Below are 20,564 nucleotides of genomic sequence, written 5' to 3'. Positions count from 1 at the left end.
ACATGAAGATTCAGATCATGTGCTCCAGACTCCAAGGGCCTGGCTTTTCTTTTTTTTGAGACAGAGTCTTGCTCTGTTGTCCAGGCTGGAGTGCAGTGGTGGAATCTCAGCTCACTGCAACCTCCGCCTCCTGGGTTCAAATGATTCTCCTGCCTCAGCCTCCCGAGTAGCTGGGATTACAGGCGTCAGTCAGCACACCCTGCTAATTTTTGTATTTTTAGAAGAGATGAGGTTTTACCATCTTGGCCAGGCTGCTCTCGAACTCCTGACCTCAGGTTATCTGCCTGCCTTGGCCTCCCAAAGTGCTGGGATTATAGGCATGAGCTGCTTGCACCAGGCCAAGAGCCTGGTTTTAAACTCTGCCCTGGCTTTGCCACTTACTAATCCACTGGCGAGTTACTTAGCTTTCCATCTGTTTCCTCACCTGTACAACTGAAGCCTAACAGTACCTTCATGAGTAATACCTGTTATGAGCTTAGAACTTACACGCCAGGTAGTGCTCCTGTCTTGGGGCTTTCTACTTACCTTTCCTACTGCCTACAGTGCCTTATTCAAACCACAGCCTCCGCTCACTCCCTTAATTCATCTAAGGCTCAGCTCAGAGAAGCTGTCAGTCACTACAAACCACCTACCCCACAGCTACTCTTTAACTGCTTTCCCTGCTTTATTTTTCTTCAGGGCACTGCCTTCCCTGACTAGAAAGTAATTAAACAAGAGCTGGGACTTTGCCCTTTTTTTCATTCCTGTCTCCCTGGAACCTAGAAGGGTCCCTGCGACAAAGTAACATTCACTAAATATTTTCATATTTGTTAAAGGTCTAAATTAATAAATAAATAAAATTCCCAGTTTCTAGGCAGGTGCCACTTTAAATTCCAGAACCTTAAGGTCAGAAGGAAAATGAAAAATTACCTCATTCAAATTCAGAAATTTCTTTTTAAAGTGCCCTGATAACATCTCAGTTCCTATTTGACTCCAGTAACACTGAATTCACTTTTATAAATGAGAAGTGCCACTTCACTTCTTTTTTTTCCCCTTCTTTCTTTTGAATGACAGTCATATCATTTTTTACATCTCTGATAAAAATTCAAGTTTTCTAAAGGTTGAGTTGAAATGTAACTTCTTGTACTAAATTCAATCACTCGTCTTAATTCTGTCACTTGGCATTTCAAAGGGTAATTTAAAATAACTTTTATTCTTTTACAAACAGCCTTTATCCTATTTGTAGAGACGTGACATCCCTTGCAAATCTTCCTTTCAATAAAGCTTGTGGGCTCTTCATCATCCCAGTAGGCCCATATCGTTTCCAAATATACATTCATACACACATACACACACACACACACACACACACAGACACACACACACACACACACACGCACATCTTTATCTTTTTTTTCTCCCATTTGGCTAATTTTTTTTTTTTGAGATGGAGTCTTACTCTGTCACCCAGACTGTAGTGCAGCAGCATGGTCTTGGCTCACTGTAGCCTACCTCCCAGGTGCAAAGTGATTCTCATGACTCAGCCTCCCCAGTGGCTGGGACTATAGGTGTGCACCACCACGCCTGAGTAATTTTTATATTTTTAGTAGAGACAAGGTTTTGCCATGATGGCCAGGTTGGTCTCAAACTCCTGACCTCAAGTGATCCATCTGTCTTAGCCTCCCAAAGTCCTGAGATTACAGGTGTGAGCCACTGCACTCAGCCACAGTTGGCTAATTTCTTAGGAATTTTTTGTAGAAGTTAGCTCTGGCTATGTTGCTTAGGCTAGTATAGAACTCCTGGACTCAAGTAATCCTCCCACCTTGGCCTCCAAGAGCACCAGGATTACAGGTGTGAGCCACTGCACCGAGCCTAAAATTGTGGTATATTAATAAGGCATAATACTACATAAATGTGAAAACTAGTTTTCCTTCAATATTATAGAATCCACTATTCCCTTTTAAAATATTACAAGCTACAGTATCATACTACTACATTGTATTAACACTACTGAATTTTGCATAGATATTGAAAGGCTGTAGCCTACATGGAGGTCATCCTTGTTAACTTCTGCTATTTTTTCACCCACCATTTAAGCCTGTCAACACTTTAAATTCCAAATTTGCCATCGGTTGTATTAGCTACCTATCCCTCTCAGCTTTAGCCATGTATAAGTTCAACAAGCAAGCCTTCTATATCTCTTCACCCAAGTTCTTGAATAAACAAAGCAGTTGATCAATACAAAAATAAAGTTCTCCAGGCCGGGAGTGGTGGCTCACGCCTGTAATCCTGGCACTTTGGGAGGCGGGGGTGGGTGGATCACGAGGTCAGGAGTTCAAAGACCAGCCTGGTGAAACCCTATCTCTAAACAAAAATGCAAACAAAAGTTCTCCAAAGTATGTTTTACTGTGCCCCAGGTTCACAGTCATTATTAAAAAGCAAACTGGCCGGGTGTAGTGGCTCACGCCTGTAATCCCAGCACTTTGGGAGGCCTAGTCAGGTGGATCACCAGGTCAGGAGTCAGACCAGCCTGGCCAACATGGTGAAACTCAGTCTCTACTAAAAATAAAAAAATTAGCCTGCATGGTGGCACGCACCTGTAGTCCCACCTACTCGGGAGGCTGAAACAGGAGAATTGCTTGAACCTGGGAGGCAGAGGTTGCAGTGAGCCAAGATTGCGCCACTGCACTCCAGCCTGGGTGACAGAGCAAGACTCTGCCTTGGGAAGAAAACCAAAAAGCACACTGTAATATTTCGAGGATAAAGTCCAAACTGCTATTTGCCACACAGAAAGATGCTATAATCAAGTGAAGACATATGACTATACTACTTTATTTTTTAAACACCACCCAGTTGACACAGGATAGGAAACACCTATCGGCAAAATTCAAAACTGAAATGTCCAAACTTACACTGAAAGCTTCCTTGTTGTTTTTCATGGCGCAGGACTCTTCCACTTTCCCGTCCTCTTCTAGCACAATACTGGATGGCTAATACAAAGAAAAACACATATTACAAAGGCTAACCAATTTTTAACAAGTTTACATTTCAAATCTGAGGAAGTCGAATACACTTATTTTCCAACAAACACCAATAAGACATGTAGAATTTCAAATCTGGTGAGTTTATAAATTAACATAAGAATGTTTATGAACGACATTTCTTGTGGGAGAATGGAAGAAGATGTAAAAGGAGAGCTGCTTCTGAAGCATTAGCATGCATCATGACTGTTTTTTAACTAATGTTACTTATGCCACTTTCAACACTTAAACGGGCAAGGCAGAAAACCAGAAAGATAAAAAAATATATAGTTTTACATTACTGGTCAATACTGATAAATATAACCCTCAAGCTACTATAGAAGTTTCCCTGAATCAAAAATAATGTTCAGTATGGTTTTTATTGTTAAATGTATTTTGTTTGCTGAATTGTTAAAAGCTGTATAGAATACATAAAAACCAAAGGTGATAAAAATAGGAATCAATCAGAACATTCTGTTCTCCAAAGCCTGAGGATAAACAGCTAAAGCTCCTTATTTAGGAGCTTCTACTTACCTTAATTTTTAATTTTAAAAAAAGACCTAGAAATCGTAACTCTGACTCTTCTTTTTTTAAAACATAAATGCATAGTCTAATACTCACATAGTAAAACTTCTCAGATTTCTTTGGGCACACAATTGTTCTAAAAACAAGTAGAGGAGAGCACACAAACCTGTTGGTTTTAGATCAAAGGAATCCATCTTTCACAGACCCCAGAAACTCAGATTATCTTCTGGCCTAAAATTAATTTTCTGCCCAAAACCACATGTCCACGTTAGGCAATGTAAAAAGTCTGAGCTACAGTCTAAAAGAACACCGTGTGGCTAAACCAGTCAGACTTCGAAAAAGAAAGCTAGTGGAGGGAGGGAGGTGAATAGTCTTAATCATTTTGGTTTTGATTCAAGAAGATCCTTGTGGCCCAATAATTGGCAGTGAAACCCATAACCTACTAATCTTAAAGTCTCTTAAATTTGAAATACCTGGGGCAAAAGATTAAAGGAAGTCTTTTCCACATCATTTTTCTGCTGTTCCTCAAATCTTTTTACTAAATTTGATACAAATTCCTCTATTTCTTGATGATATTGCCTGTGTAAGAGGACAAAATGGTCAGAACCCAGACAGAGTAAAACATTCAATAGACTGAAGTCTTATGCATTACTATAAGATATCAAGTTCGAATGCTGTTATTTTGTTTTTCAGAAGTTTATCAAATCACTGACTCTTCGTAATACTCAGGAACATATTCCTTAAGGTAAAATTATACATTGTTTCCAAGTTAGTGAAATGATGATGATAAAGTAACACAGTGATTGGCATGACTGTCAGTCAGTTGCCCAAAGAATACATGGATTTTATTTATAAATTCTATGTACTTAATTTTTAAATAGATACTACATGTAAATAGTTCAAAATCCAAAAGAAGTAAAAGGGTTACATAATGGAAAGCTCCCTTCCTACCCTGTCTCCTAGTCACCTCTTTTTTTTTTTTTTTGAGACGGAGTCTCGCTCTGTCACCCAGGCTGGAGTGCAGTGGTGAACTCTTGGCTCACTGCAACCTCCGCATCCTGAGTTCAAGTGATTCTCCTGCCTCAGCCTCCCGAGTAGCTGAAACTATAGGTGCACACCACCACGCCCAGCTAATTTTTTCATTTTTAGTAGAGACAGGGTTTCACCATGTTGGCCAGGTTGGTCTTGATCTCCTGACCTCATGCTCCACCCACCTCGGCCTCCCAAGGTGTTGGGAGCTACCTCATCGGTAGTTATCATGTAGTTACCTCATGTAGCTACCTCAAAGGTAGTTAATATGACTGTTCTGTTTTCTAGTGAAGAAATGGATGATGCAGCAAAGATCTGTGAGCCACCGTGCCTAGCCCTAGCCAACTATTTCTGCAACACTAAGACGGTCAATACATTCAGGTCTTCCTCCCAGAGATTCTTTATACACATATAAGGAAACACCAATATAAATATGAAACCGGGAAACATAAAATCAAAATGCAAAGAAAGAAAAAATACTGAGGTCTACTTTCTCTAGGTCTCCAGGTCAAGAACCAAGCTCATCATATATTCCGTAGTGCTCAGTTCAGGAGGTGTCAAAGGAGTCCACGACTTACTAGGATGTAACTGGGGAGCCATAATGTCTCAGACTCAGTTTCCTTTTCACAGATTTGATGATCTTTCAGGTGTCTTGTAGCTCTGACATTTTAAAATTTCTGCAGGTGAAACACTAGGTGAATGGTGCAGAAATGAGACTGTCATGAGCTAGAGTAGTTACTGATTCTTATCTGGGCATGGGAGGGACAAAAGTACTACAGGTCAGTTGTGCCCAGCACCTTGCTGCTGCTGTATTTAGCATCCAGCTTCCCCACCCTCAGAGACTTGGGTTCCACTTCTGCTGAGATAAAGTAGGTTACGAACCTGGCACTGTTCCTATCCTCTTGACCTTGGTCAGTAAAGAAGACAACAATATGACCAAGTGACTTTCGAGAGAGCAAGCAACCATGTAAGATGTCTATGATCATGCTCTGAAGAAGGGACAGAGCATGACCTGAAAGCATTTCAGAACACTCTAAGCAAGCCCTGCAGGAACGCATTGGGTCATCCTAAACCCAAGCATGCTGGATGGTTTGCAAAAGTCAAGTTTTGCTGTTAAAAAAATAACCAAGTGAGTAGGCTCTGAAGATGGCCAACACGGAAAACTCAGTTACCTGATTTGGAAAGAAAAACGGTTAACATCACTGTTATTGTTACGGTGGTCGTGATTATTTGTATTAGAAGCTATTTAATGAGCTCTTAGAGGTGATCATGTTGCTACCTCACAGGTATTACATAATACTTATAAAGCTTAAAAGCTTTATTCTTTTAAGTAAAAGAATAAAGATGATCTAAGTACAAATGAAAACAGCATACTTATAGAGAACATTGTTCCATAAACACATTAACTTATTGTATTTAAGAAAGAAAAAAATTACTTACTTTGAAATAGCATTGTTCATAAATAGAATCTGTAATATAGGTCCATCTAACTTAGTATTGTTCACCAATATTCCACTAAAACAGAAGTTAGAACATATTCTTAGAAGGTATTTAAGTAAACTTGCATACGTATATATAAACACATAACTTTTATAAATTTTCTTTTCTTTTCTGAGACAGGTTCTCACCCTGTCCCTTGTGCTGGAGATATCTTGGATCACTGCAACTTCAGCCTCCTAGAATGAAGCAATCCCACCTCAGCTTCTCAAGTAGCTGGGACCACAGGCACATACCACCATGCCCAGCAAATTTTTATGTTTTGTAGAGAAAAGGGTTTTGCCATGCTGGCCAGGCTGGTCTCGAATTCCTAAGCTCAAGGGGTCCACCTTCCTCAGCCTCCCCAAGTGCTGGGATTACAGCTGTGAACCATCTCCCCTAGACTCATAATTCTTAAGTACCAAAGATCATTTCGTATTTTATACATATTGCAGTTTTCTCAAAAAAATTATACATTTTCACCAATTCTACCTACTTTATTAATAATTTTATACAGGGTCATCACTTAACATTTTTAAAAAAACGTTTAACAAAAAATTAAGAACTGCAGTTAATCTTTGCAGTTTCGACCGCAAAGTTTGTCTAATGGCTAGTTTCCTTTTTTTTTTTTTTTTGAGACGGAGTTTCGCTCTTGTCACCCAGGCTGGAGTGCAATGGCGCGATCTCGGCTCACCGCAACCTCTGCCTCCTGGGTTCAGGCAATTCTCCTGCCTCAGCCTCCTGAGTAGCTGGGATTACAGGCACGCGCCACCATGCCCAACTCATTTTTTTGTATTTTTAGTAGAGACGGGGTTTCACCACGTTGACCAGGATGGTCTCGATCTCTTGACCTCGTGATCCACCCGCCTCGGCCTCCCAAAGTGCTGGGATTACAGGCTTGAGCCACTGCGCCCGGCTAATGGCTAGTTTCTTTACAAATTAGGGGGAGGGAAGGACTAGATAAACAAGTTACAAGAATATACTTCATTTTCTTTTTTTTTTTTGAGACAGAATCTTGCTTTGTTGCCCAGGCTGGAGTGTACTGGCAAGATCTCAGCTCACTGCAACCTCCACATCCTAGGTTCAAGCGATTCTCCTGGCTCAGCCTCCTGAGTAGCTGGGATTACAGGCACATGCACCACACGTGGCTAATGTTTGCATTCTTAGTAGAGAGGGGTTTCATCATGTTGGCCACGCTGATCTCAAACTCCTGACCTCAAGTGATGCGCCCACCTTGGCCTTCCAAAGTGCTGGGGTTACCGGAGTGAGCTACCATGCCTGATATATTTCTAAAGGAATCTAAGTAAATATGGCTTGGAAGCATATAGGAAAGAACACTTTTAAATAGATTCTTGGAGGGCAAAGCATCTTGTACTAAACATCTCAAATCCAAGATTCTGAAGCAGAGATATAAAAGAGTATACTATTCCTGGATTTGACTTTCAAATACTGAAAAAAACAGAACTAGAATGCAGCCTGGAAACTTGTTATATATCCCTTTGGTAACCTGGGGCCAGCTGAATGTCTGATTCTTCCTCTTCTCACCTGCCTCATATTCCTTTACCTGTACAGGATGTGAAATAAATGTCTCTATTTAAAATTGTCCATATGAAGTAAAGAAATAAAACAAGAGGCTGGGTGCGGTGGCTCACGCCTGTAATCCCAGCACTTTGGGAGGCCAAGGCAGGCAGATCACGAGGTCAGGAGTTCAAGACCAGCCTGGCCAACATGGTGAAACCTTGTCCCTATTAAAAATACAAAAAGTAGCTGGGCATGGTGGCACACACCTGTAATTCCAGCTACTTAGGAGGCTGAGGCAGGAGAACTGCTTGAACCCAGGAGGCGGGGGTTGCAGTGAGCCAAGATCACGCGACTGCTCTCCAGTTTTGGGCAACAGAGCAAGATTTTGACTCGAAAAAAATAAAAACTTAATAAATAAAATAAGAAATTTCAGAGACAGGTTTCAATTGGGGCAAACTTCAGGTTTTAAAAACACATGTTTTTATTTATTATTATTATTTTTGAGATGGAGCTTTGTTCTTGTTGCCCAGGCTGGAGTGCAATGGCACAATCTCTGCTCAATGCAACTTCTACCTCAGCCAGCTCAACCTCCACCTCAGCCGAGTAGCTGGGATTATAGGTGCCCACCACTATGCCTGGCTAATTCTTTTTTTTTTTTTTTTTTTTTTTTTTTTTTTTTGAGACGGAGTTTCTCTCTTGTTACCCAGGCTGGAGTGCAATGGCGCGATCTCGGCTCACCGCAACCTCCGCCTCCTGGGTTCAGCCAATTCTCCTGCCTCAGCCTCCTGAGTAGCTGGGATTACAGGCACGCGCCACCACGCCCAGCTAATTTTTTTGTATTTTAGTAGAGACGGGGTTTCACCATGTTGACCAGGATGGTCTCGATCTCTTGACCTCATGATCCACCCGCCTCGGCCTCCCAAAGTGCTGGGATTACAGGCTTGTTCTTATATTATTAGTAGAGACAGGGGTTTCACCATGTTGGCCAGGCTGCTCTTGAACTCCCGACCTCAGGTGATCTGCCCATCTTGGCCTTCCAAAGTGCTGGGATTACAGGGGTGAGCCACCATGTCTGGCTTTTTTTATTTTTTGAGACAAGGTGCCACTCTGTCACCTAGGCTGCAGGGCAGGGGCATAATCATGGGTCACTGCAGCCTCAACCTCCTGGGCTCAAGTGATCCTCCCACTTGAGCCTCCATAGTAGCTAGGACTCCAGGAGTAAGCCACCATACTAATTTTTTAATTTTTGGTAGAAACGGGTTTTTGCCATTTTGCCAAGGCTGGTCTCAAACTCCTAAGTTCATATGATCCATCCACCATAGTTTCCCAAAGTGTTGGAATTATATGCGTGAGCCACAGTGCCCAGCCAGAGAATTTCTTTTTTTCTGAGGTTGAGTTTTGTTCTTGTTGCCCAGGCTGCAGTGCAATGGCGCAATCTCAGCTCACTATAACCCATGCCTCCCGGGTTCAAGCAATTCTCCTGCCTAAACCTCCTGATTAGCTGGGATTACAGGCACCAACCACATACCCAGCTAATGTTTTGTATTTTTAGTAGAGACGGGGTTTCACTATATTGGCCAGCCTGCTCTCGAACTCCTGACCTCAGGTGATCCGCCCGCCTCAGCCTCCCAAAGTGCTGGGATTATATGCATGAGCTACTGTACTGTGCCCAGACTTTTTTTTTTTTTTTGAGACAGAGTTTCACTCTGTTGCCAAGGCTAGAGTGCAGTGTTGTGATCTCAGCTCGCTGCGACCTCCACCTCCTGGGTTCAAGCAATTCTCCTGCCTCAGCTTCCTGAGTAGCTGGGATTATAGGTGCCTGCCACATGCCAGCTACTTATTTCTATTTTTAGTAGAGACGGGGTTTCACCATGTTGGCCAGGCTGGTCTCAAACTCCTGACCTCCAGTGATGTTCCTGCCTCAGCCACCCAATTCCCTGGGATTACAAGTGTGAGCCCACCAGGCCTACCAGGGTTGTTTTTAAATGTCACATGCAACTGCATGATTCGTAATTGGAGTCCAGTTTGAGAAACCAGCTATAGATATACTTAGTTGGAGAAATTTGAACATGGAGTTGGTAGGGGACATGATTAAGGAAGTCATGCCAATTTTTAGGTGTGATAATGGAGTGGTTGTCATGCATGAAGAAGTCTTAACTTTTAAAAATACACGTTGAAGGTGGGCACGGTGGCTCATGCCTTGTAATTCCAGTACTTTGGGAGCCCAAGATGGGTGGACCATGAGGTCAGGAGTTGGAGACCAGCCTGACCAACATGGTGAAACCCCATCTCTACTAAAAATACAAAAATTAGCGAAGCATGGTGGCACATGTCTATAATCCCAGCTACTTGGGAGGTTGAAGCAGGAGAGTTGCTTGAACCCAGGAGGCGGATGTTGCAGTGAGCCAAAATCATACCACTGCATTCCAGCCTGGGTGACAAAACTCCAGCTCAAAAATTTAAAAAAAAAAATTATGACTTTTATTAGGAATCCTAACTATATTTAATACATTGAATACCTAAGAAAAAATGAATTTTTTAATAATTTTTTTTTTTGAGACAGAGTCTCCTCTCTGTCGCCCAGGCTGGAATGCAGTGGTGTGATCCTGGTTCACCGCAACCTCCAGCTCGCAGGTTCAAGCAATTCTCCTGCCTCAGACTTCCAAGCAGCTGGGATTATAGGCACGTGCCACTATGCCCGGGTACAAAAATGAGTTAATTTTATTAAGCCACCCAAGACAGAGTCAAACCCCGTCTCTACTAAAAAGCACGAAAATTAGCCAAGCGTGGTGGCAGATGCCTGTAATCCCCGCTACTCAGGAGGCTAAGGCAGAAGAATTGCTTGAACCCAGGAAGCAGAGGTTGTAGTGAGCTGAGATTGCATCGCTGCACTCCAGCCTGGGTGACAGAGCAAGACTGTCTCAAAATAAAGAAAATTAGGCCGGGCGCGGTTGCTCAAGGCCTGTAATCCCAGCACTTTGGGAGGCCGAGGCAGGTGGATCATGAGGTCAAGAGATAGAGACCATCCTGGTCAACATGGTGAAACCCCGTCTCTACTAAAAATACAAAAAAGTAGCTGGGCATGCTGGCACATGCCTGTAATCCGAGCTACTCAGGAGGCTGAGGCAGGAGAATTGCCTGAACCCGGGAGGCGGAGGTTGCGGTGAGCCGAGATCGCACCATTGCACTCCAGCCTGGGTAACAAGAGCGAAACTCCGTCAAAAAAAAAAAGAAAGAAAATTAAAAAAATGAATTAAAAAGTGCATGTGGCCGGGCGCGGTGGCTCACGCCTATAATCCCAGCACTTTGGGAGGCCGAGGCAGATGGATCACGAGGTCAAGAGATCGAGACCATCCTGGTCAACAAGGTGAAACCCCGTCTCTACTAAAAATACAAAAATTAGCTGGGCATGGTAGCACGCACCTGTAGTACTAGCTACTCGGGAGGCTGAGGTAGGAGAATTGCTTGAACTCAGGAGGCGGAGGTTGCGGTGAGCCGAGATCGTGCCATTGCACTCCAGCCTGGGTAACAAGAGTGAAACTCCATCTCAAAAAAAAAAAAAAAAAAAAAAGCCGGGCGCAGTGGCTCAAGCCTGTAATCCCAGCACTTTGGGAGGCCGAGGCGGGTGGATCACGAGGTCAAGAGATCGAGACCATCCTGGTCAACATGGTGAAACCCCGTCTCTACTAAAAATACAAAAAATTAGCTGGGCATGGTGGCGCGTGCCTGTAATCCCAGCTACTCAGGAGGCTGAGGCAGGAGAATTGCCTGAACCCAGGAGGCGGAGGTTGCGGTGAGCCGAGATCGCGCCATTGCACTCCAGCCTAGGTAACAAGAGTAAAACTCCGTCTCAAAAAAAAAAAAAAAAAAAGTGCATGTGAAATTACACCATGGTACCCCCAAATTCTGAAAGCTTGAAAATATCATTCTTCATAATCTATACTTTAACAAATACTTTAGATTTAGTGACCTGCTAAATAAGTTTATATTTTGAGATACCAGGATTTAATATCTTTGTTAAAGTTAGGTGCCTAAGCTGGGCATGGTGGCTCATGCCTGTAATTTCAGCACTTTGGGAGGCCTAGGCAGAAGGATCAGTTGAGGCCAGGAGTTTGAGACCAGCTTGGGCAACATAGCAAGATCCTAACTCTATTAGGAAAAAAAACACCAGGTATGGTGGCTCGTGCTTGTAATCCCAGCACTTTGGGAGGCTGGCATATCATCTGAGGTCAAGAGTTCAAGACCAGCCTGGCCAACATGGTGAAACCCCGTCTCTACTAAAAAAAAAAAAAAAAAAAAAAAAAAAAAAAAAAAATACAAAAATCAGCTGGGCGCAGTGGCGCAAGTAATCCTAGTTACGCAGGAGACTGAGGCAGGAGAATCACTTGAACCTGAGAGGCAGAGGTTGCAGTGAGCCAATATCATGCCACTGCACTCCAACCTGGGCAACAGCAGTGAAATTCCGTCCAAAAAGAAAAAAAAAATTAGCTGCGTGTGGTGGTGTCTGCCTGAAGTGTCAGCTACTTGGGAAGCTGAGGAGGGAGGATCAAGGCTTCAGTGAGCAATAATTACAACCCTGTACACCAGCCTGAGGGACAGAGCGAGATCTTGTCTCAAACGAAAACAAAAACATAAAGTCAGATGCCTAAATGCAAATCTACACTGTAACTTTTTCAAAAGCATATTACTTTTTTTTCTAAAATGCTGTATGTATCTTGCATTGTTTCTATTTATGAACACATTTTCTTTTTTTTCTTTTTTTTTTTTGAGAAGGAGTTTCACTCTTGTTACCCAGGCTGGAGTGCAATGGCACGATCTCGGCTCAACGCAACCTCTGCCTCCCGGGTTCAGGCAATTCTCCTGTCTCAGCTTCCTGAGTAGCTGGGATTACAGGCACGCGCCACCATGCCCAGCTAATTTTTTGTATTTTTAGTAGAGACGGGGTTTCACCATGTTGACCAGGATGGTCTCGATCTCTTTTTCTTTTCTTTTTTTCTTTTTTTTTTTTTTTCTTTTTTTTTTTTTTTTTGAGACGGAGTTCCGCTCTTGTTACCCAGGCTGGAGTGCAATGGCGCGATCTCGGCTCACCGCAACCTCCGCCTCCTGGGTTCAGGCAATTCTCCTGCCTCAGCCTCCTGAGTAGCTGGGATTACAGGCACGCGCCACCATGCCCAGCTAATTTTTTGTATTTTTAGTAGAGACGGGGTTTCACCATGTTGACCAGGATGGTCTCGATCTCTCGACCTCGTGATCCACCCGCTTCGGCCTCCCAAAGTGCTGGGATTACAGGCTTGAGCCACCGCGCCCGGCCTTTTTTTTTTTTTTTTGAGACGGAGTTTCGCTCTTGTTACCCAGGCTGGAGTGCAATGGCGCGATCTCGGCTCACTGCAACCTCCGCCTCCCGGGTTCAGGCAATTCTCCTGCCTCAGCCTCCTGAGTAGCTGGGATTACAGGCACGCGCCACCATGCCCAGCTAATTTTTTTTTTTTTTTTTTTTTTTTTGTATTTTTAGTAGAGACGTAGAGACGGGGTTTCACCATGTTGACCAGGATGGTCTCGATCTCTAGACCTCGTGATCCACCCACCTCGGCCTCCCAAAGCGCTGGGATTACAGGCTTGAGCCATCGCGCCCGGCTTTCTTTTTTTTATTTTTTTAGTCTCATTCTCTCACCCAGGCTGGAGTGCAATGGCATTATCTCAGCTCACTGCAATCCCTATCTCCCGGGTTCAAGTGATTCTCCTGCCTAAGCCTCCCAAGCAACTGCGATTATAGGTATCCACCACCACGCACAGCTAATCTGTGTGTTTTTAGTAGAGACAAGTTTTACCATGTTGCCCAGGCTGGTCTCGAACTCCTGACCTCACATGATCTGCCTGTCTCAGACTCCCAAAGTGCTGGGATTACATGCGTCAGCCACTGCGCCCAACCCATAATACTGTAACTTTTTTTTCAGGTGCTGGACTTTCAGGCATGAGCCACCAGACCCAGTCAAAACTATAATCTTAATTCTAGCTTTCTAGAAATGTTTGTTGAATAGGTTAACAACTTGCCTGTTCTGAACATTAAGTCAACATTTTCTGGATTGTGTTTCATAAATACTTTCACCCAATAAATCAGCTTAAAATTTTAATACACTTATGAGAATTCAGACCTTATCCCAGAGTATGCTGAACAAATAAAAATGATACAAAAACTCTATACACTTTTTACAAAGAAATTGTGATTAAATATGAATATCAGGATAAATTAAGAGACAACTATGGGGTAATTTCAAAAATCTCATACCTCGGTCGAGTCAGAATGTTCAATTTTCGTTTAAGTTCCTGATGTTATTACTTGTTAAGGAAGATAAGCTGTCATTAAACAATCCAGATTATGAAATTCAACTACTACTCTCATTTTGGGTGTCAGAATATTATAAACATAAAAGACCCACAGATATTTTGAGGATGACACACTTACTGAGCTTCTATTTTGTTGCAGGGCTAGGCTTTTGAAACTCCAAATTAAAATATAGTTTCTGTCCTTTCGAACATATATTCTAAGACATAATCCTGAAGTTAAAGAGACTAAAAAACAACCAAAAACACTATTAAAATACCAGTGTTGTTGTCAAACCTTTCAACAGCCTCTATGTGATAAAGTGAATGCAGTGTAATAAGCTGTTAACTTTAGATTTGGAATGAAATCTATGGATGTCCACTGCAGAATCCTTTTAACTTTTTTTTTTTTTTGACATGGAGTCTTGACATGTCACCCAGGCTGGAGTGCAATGGTAAGATGTCAGCGCACTGTAACCTCCACCTCCCGGGTTCAAGCGATTCTCCTGCCTCAGCCTCAGGAGTAGCTGGGATTACAGGCATGCACCACCACACCCAACTAATTTTTATCTTTAGTAGATACGGTATTTCACCATGTTGACCAGGCTGGTCTGGAACTCCTGACCTCGTAATCCGCCCGCCTCGGGCTCCCAAAGTGCTGGGATTACAGGTATGAGTCACCAGGCCCTGCCGCAACATTTTCTATTTTGAAAATTATTCTCACAACGTGGAGAAAGATGACATTCTGGGAAAAATAAATCGGGCTTCAAAAACCTAAAAAGCTGATATACCCGCTGGGCACAGGGCCTCAGGCCTGTAATCCCAGCACTTTGGGCAGCTGGGGCGGGCAGAAAAAGTCAGGAGTTTTGGACCGCCTGTCCAACATAGTGAAATCCCCGCCTCTACTAAAAATACAAAAATGAGCCGGGCATAGTGGCGCGCACCTGGTAATCCCAGCTACTCGGGAGGCTGTCAGGAGAATCGCTTGAACCCGGGTGGCGGAGGTTGCAGTGAGCCGAGATCCAGCCACCACACTCCAGCCTGGCCATCCCTCAAAAAAGCTGACATACCAGCCACTTTCAGGTCTCTACAAATTTTAAAAAGAAATCTACCCGAACCGAAGTTATCTAACTATGAAACTCCACAAACGTAAATAAACATAGTAGCAAATCACGAAAAATCTGCAATCATGTTAACTCAAGACTAAAAGAAACTTCTTTGGCGAGTTTTATCCAAGGCGCTGCAATCCACGTTCAGCACAGAAGCAAGCTCCGGGTGGAAGAATTCTAAAATTAGTCCCCAATTTTAATCAAGCGATTACCCAATTCCCTCGGCACACCCGGATTCACCGAGGCCCCCAACTCTGCACCCCGGGACCACTGGCGTTGGCCCCGCTCTAAGTACCCGGTATATTTCATCACCTACAACTATAATATGCCGGACAACTTGAGCGTGGCTGCAAAATATGAAATCTTCTCGCGACCTCCAGGCGAGGGGGCAAGCGGGGGCCTGTGTACAATCTGTCAGGTGGGCAGCCTGCAATAACCCTAAAACGCGGCCCCAGAGTGGGAGGCAGGCGCGGGGCCGGCCCGGAGACCGCCTGCCGGAGGGGAAGAGGTCTGCGGCGAGGCGCCGGGGCAGCCTGCGCACCCCGCACCCCAGACTCGCGGCCCGCGGGCGAGTGACAATCACTTGGAACGCCGGCCCTCCTGGAATTTCCGCCCGCGCCCGCGCCCTCGCCGGGCGCTCGCCGGAGCCCACGCCCAGGTGACAGGGCCCAGCGAGCGGGAAGGATATTCTCGGAGCGGAGCTGCTCGATGGTCTCCTCGCACTGCCGAAGCCGCTCCCGCAGCTCCGCGTCGCTGACCGCATTCCCGGGCTCCTCGTCGCCGTCGTCGTCCTTGAAGCGAGTGTGAACGGGCTTCGGAATCGACTCCTCTGGGTGGTCGAACGGCTCGAACAGCTCTAGATCGCCAAAATACACCTCCGCCGCCATTTTGGGCTGTGGAAAAGATTCGACAAGAGGCGGAGTCGACCACCAGGGCTCGGGGACCAAGGTTTGAGGGCAGCACCGCTCTCCAGGGTTTGGGCCGCGGCGAGCGGCACCAGCTAGGGTTTTCTCCAGACGTAGGCCCCGAAAACGGCACACGGGGTGGGGCCAGTCGCGACAGACTACAACTCCCAGAATGCAGCGGGGCCAATCGCGCTCCGCGATTGCCTGAGGGACGGCATGCTGGGACGTGTGGTTTTAAGCGACTGGTACTCATTGTCTGCATTGCATCCTGGGATTGGTCCTTTTTAAACGTGAAGAAAGCCTGAGTAGGTTAGAATGCGGTAAAGGAATATGGGGCTAGGGCGCGGTGGCTCATGCCTGTAATCCCAACCCTTCGGGAGGCCGAGGCGAGAGAATCACAGGAGCCCAGGAGTTGGAAGCCACCCTGGGCAACAGAGCGAGACCCAGACTCTACAAAAAATATAAAAATTAGCCGGCCGCCGGGCGCGGTGGCTCAAGCCTGTAATCCCAGCACTTTGGGAGGCCGAGGCGGGTGGATCACGAGGTCAAGAGATCGAGACCATCCTGGTCAACATGGTGAAACCCCATCTCTACTAAAAATACAAAAAATTAGCTGGGCATGGTGGCGTGTGCCTGTAATCCCGGCTACTCAGGAGGCTGAGACAGGAGAATTGCCTGAAACCAGGAGGCGGAGGTTGCGGTGAGCCGAGATCGCGCCATTGCACTCCAGACTGGGTGACAAGAGTGAAACTCCGTCTCAAAAAAAAAAAAAAAAAAAAAAAAAAAAAAATTAGCCGGCCGATTGTAGTTCCAGCTCCTCAGCCGGCTGAGGCGGGAGGATCGTTTGAGCCCAGGAGGTCGAGGCTGCAGTAAACCCAGATGGCGCCACGGCACTCCAGCCTCGGCAACAAAGCAACAACCTGTCCCAAAAGCAAAAGCAAAACCAATATGGGATGTTCCTGTTAGGCAACTAAGGCTGAAAAATCAGAGCACGACGCATAGCTTCTCACGGATTCTGGTGCGTGTGCTTAATAGCAGCATTAGAATAAGTAACTCCACAGCCTGAAAGGGAACGGAATGAAACTAAATATAAAAAGAGAGCCGGGCGCGGTGGCTCAAGCCTGTAATCCCAGCACTTTGGGAGGCCGAGGCGGGTGGATCACGACGTCAAGAGATCGAGACCATCCTGGTCAGCATGGTGAAACCCCATCTCTACTGAAAATACAAAAAATTAGCTGGGCATGGTGGCACGTGCCTGTAATCCCAGCTACTCAGGAGGCCGAGGCAGGAGAATTGCCTGAACCCGGGAAGCGGAGGTTGCGGTGAGCCGAGATCGCACCATTGCACTCCAGCCTGGGTAACAAGAGCGAAACTCCGTCTCAAAATAAATAAATAAATAAATAAAATAAAAGAGAGTAAGAGACTTCAGCTTTGCTACAGAAACGACTTTTGTATGTTAGTTTATTGAGCTTGTTTCGTTTTTAATGTCAAATTAGCTATATTCGACGATGTTAGTCTATTAAAGCTTTCTGTGTTCAATGACTTGTTCATTCAATCGTATTATTTATTTACCACTTCAATGAGCCAGGCACTTGTCGAGTACCCTAGGATGCAAAGAATAACCAAAATAGAGTAATTCCTCCTCTCACGAAGACTATAGTCCACAAAAAGCAACAAAAACTTACTAATTTTAAATGTTCCTGCTCTTGGGTGGAGATGGTGTTGATGGATATGCATCAAACAAATGTGAAAAACACAGGAAGTTATGAATATTTAACAAACACCATAGTCTGTTGCGAGTCAGTGCAGTCAGGAAGTGAGATTTTCAGGGTGGGCAAAGTTGGGGGTGGGCACATGGGAGGATGGAAGGAAGAGTGTCTTAGGTGTGAGAACCACCATGTTGAATGAAAAGGCAGAGTGGACCTAGATGAGGCTGGAACACTACTAGATCAGTACTCAAAGGCCCTTAAGGAAGCCTCTCTCCAATCCCAACATTGGGAAGTCATTTACACATTTTACACTTTTTTTTTCCTTTTGGTGGACAATGGGATCTTGCTGTATTACCCAGGCAGGGCTTGAACTCCTGAGCTTAAGCTATAGTTCTGCCTCTGCCTCCCTAAATACTGGAATTTCAGGCAGGAGCCACTGTGCCTGGCCATTTAAAATTTTTTTTAATTCTGTTTTTTGAGACAGAGTCTCACTCTGTCACCCAGGATGGAGTGCAGGGTCATGATCTCAGCTGACTGCAAACTCTGCCTCCCAGGTTCAAGTGACTCGCCTGCCTCATCCTTCTGAGTAGCTGGGATTACAGGCGCATGCCGCCCTGCCTGGCTAATTTTTGCATTTTTCCTTTTTTTTTTTTTTTTTTTTTTTGAGATGGAGTTTCGCTCTTGTTACCCAGGCTGGAGTGCAATGGCACGATCTCTGCTCACCGCAACCTCCGCCTCCTAGGTTCAGGCAATTCTCCTGTCTCAGCCTCCTGAGTAGGTGGGATCACAGGCACGCGCCACCATGCCCAGCTAATTTTTTGTATTTTTAGTAGAGACGGGGTTTCACCTTGTTGACCAAGATGGTCTCGATCTCTTGACCTTGTGATCCACCCACCTCGGCCTCCCAAAGTGCTGGGATTACAGGCTTGAGCCACCGCGCCCGGCTTAATTTTTGCATTTTTAGGAGAGACAGGGTTTCACTATGTTGGTCAGGCTGGTCTCAAACTCCTGACCTCGTCATCTGCCCACCTTGGCCTCCCAAAGTGTTGGGATTACAGGTGTGAGCACCACACCGGCCTTGGTTTTTTTTTTTTTTTTTTTTGAGGCGGAGTTTCGCTCTTGTTACCCAGGCTGGAGTGCAATGGCACGATCTCGGCTCACCGAAACCTCCGCCTCCTGAGTTCAGGCAATTCTCCTGCCTCAGCCTCCTGAGTAGCTAGGATTACAGGCACGAGCCACCATGCCCAGCTAATTTTTTTTGTATTTTTAGTAGAGACAGGGTTTCACCATGTTGACCAGGATGGTCTCGATCTCTCGACCTCGTGATTCACCCGCCTCAGCCTCCCAAAGTGCTGGGATTACAGGCTTGAGCCACTGTGCCCGGCTTGGCCTTGGTTTTTTTGAGATGAGGCGGAGATTGCAGTGAGCCAGGATCACGCAACTGCACTCCATGTAAGTGGACTCTTGAAGTTCAAACCCATGTTGTTCAAGGGACGACTATAATTTCATCCTTCAACTATTTGCATTTGGCTACTCAAATTAAAAAACAAACAAACAAACAAACAAAAAAAACACTATTAAATAAAAGATACTGTTAGGCCAGGCACTGTGGCTCATGTCTGAATCCCAGGTGGCACTTTGGGAGGCTGAGACGATGATCATTTCTACGAAAATCATCCCCGTATGCTGTCATGGACCTTTGGTGCCAGCTATTCAGGGGAGTGAGATGGATCACTTGGACCAACATACATGTATTTTATACAATACATACAGCAGGCTGGATGCAGTGGCTTATGCTTGTAATCTCAGTACTTTGGGAGGCCAAGGTGGGTGGATCATGAAGTCAGGAGTTCAAAAACAGCCTGGCCAACACAGTGAAACCCCATCTCTACTAAAAATACAAAAATTAGCTGGGCGTGGTGGCAGGCACCTGAAATCTCAGCTACTTGGGAGGCTGAGGCAGGAGAATCGCTTGAACCCGGGAGGTGGAGGTTGCAGTGAGCAGAGATCGTGCCACTGCATTCTAGTCTGGGCAACAGAGCCAGATTCTGTCTCAAAAACAGTAATATATACAGTGCTGCTCTAGATTAGCAAAGAATAGAACGTACCACTCATTATCTATGGTCAGCTTCTAAAATGCTGTAGACACACAGGAAGCTTTTGCATCCACATTGCCTTACAAGGTCATGAACATTTTTAGGAAGATTGATTTGAGAAGGCTGAGCTTAACTGAAAAATGTGATGATCACGAAATGATCCGTAACGTCATTTCCTTGGCTTAGATTTGTCACTGAAACATGGTGAAAAGCCATTTTCCTATAGAATTACTGTGCTCCGGAAAAATGAAGGGCTTACTAAAAAACATTAAAATCTTATAAGGCTGGGCGCTGTGGCTCATGCCTGTAACCCCAGCACTTTGGAAGGCTGAGCCGAGTGGATCACGAGGTCAAGAGACCGAGACCATCCTGGTCAAGGTGAAAACCCATCTCTACTAAAAATACAAAAAATTAGCTGGGCATGGTGGCGCGTGCCTGTGATCCCAGCTACTCAGGAGGCTGAGGCAGGAGAATTGCCTGAACCCAGGAGGCGGAGGTTGTGGTGAACCGAGATGGCACCATTGCACTCCAGCCTGGGTAAGAGCGAAACTCCGTCTCCAATAAAAAAAAAAAAAAAATTAGCTGGGCATGGTGGTACACACCTGTAATCCCAGCTACTCAGGAGGCTGAGGTAGGAGAATTGCCTGAACCCAGGAGGCGGAGGTTGCGGTGAGCTGAGATCGCACCATTGCACTCTAGCCTGGGTTACAAGAGCGAAACTCCGTCTCAAAAAAAAAAAAAAAAAAAAAGAATCTTACAATCTCTGGCTGGGTGAAGTGGATCACACGCCTCCCATCACTTTGGGAGTCCTGAGACGATCGGAGGATTGTTTGAGGCCAGGAATTCAAAACCAGCCTGGGCAATGTAACAAGAC

General features: G+C 45.0%; 1 protein-coding gene across 2 annotated transcripts in view; it reads right to left on the bottom strand.

The window, feature by feature from the left end:
* The window catches only part of ZCCHC8 (zinc finger CCHC-type containing 8), a 35,878-nt gene extending 19,829 nt beyond the window's left edge, over nucleotides 1-16,049 (bottom strand). Inside the window, exons 1-5 of one of the 2 annotated variants that reach the window (XM_003932154.4) lie at nucleotides 15,669-16,049; nucleotides 13,837-13,879; nucleotides 5,994-6,068; nucleotides 3,998-4,103; nucleotides 2,892-2,969 (exon numbers count right to left, since the gene is read on the bottom strand). In XM_003932154.4, coding sequence (XP_003932203.1) covers nucleotides 2,892-2,969; nucleotides 3,998-4,103; nucleotides 5,994-6,068; nucleotides 13,837-13,879; nucleotides 15,669-15,867 — 501 coding nt within the window. In that variant the 5' untranslated portion in view covers nucleotides 15,868-16,049. Of the gene's footprint in view, nucleotides 1-2,891; nucleotides 2,970-3,997; nucleotides 4,104-5,993; nucleotides 6,069-13,836; nucleotides 13,880-15,668 lie in introns of those variants that run through there. The other variant, XM_074402114.1, reaches the window with a different exon arrangement.
* Nucleotides 16,050-20,564: the final 4,515 nt, after the last annotated feature.

Source organism: Saimiri boliviensis, chromosome 7 (genome assembly GCF_048565385.1).
Source record: "Saimiri boliviensis isolate mSaiBol1 chromosome 7, mSaiBol1.pri, whole genome shotgun sequence".
Classification (NCBI taxonomy): Eukaryota; Metazoa; Chordata; class Mammalia; order Primates; family Cebidae; genus Saimiri; species Saimiri boliviensis.
This window is presented reverse-complemented; position numbering and strand designations above follow the sequence as displayed.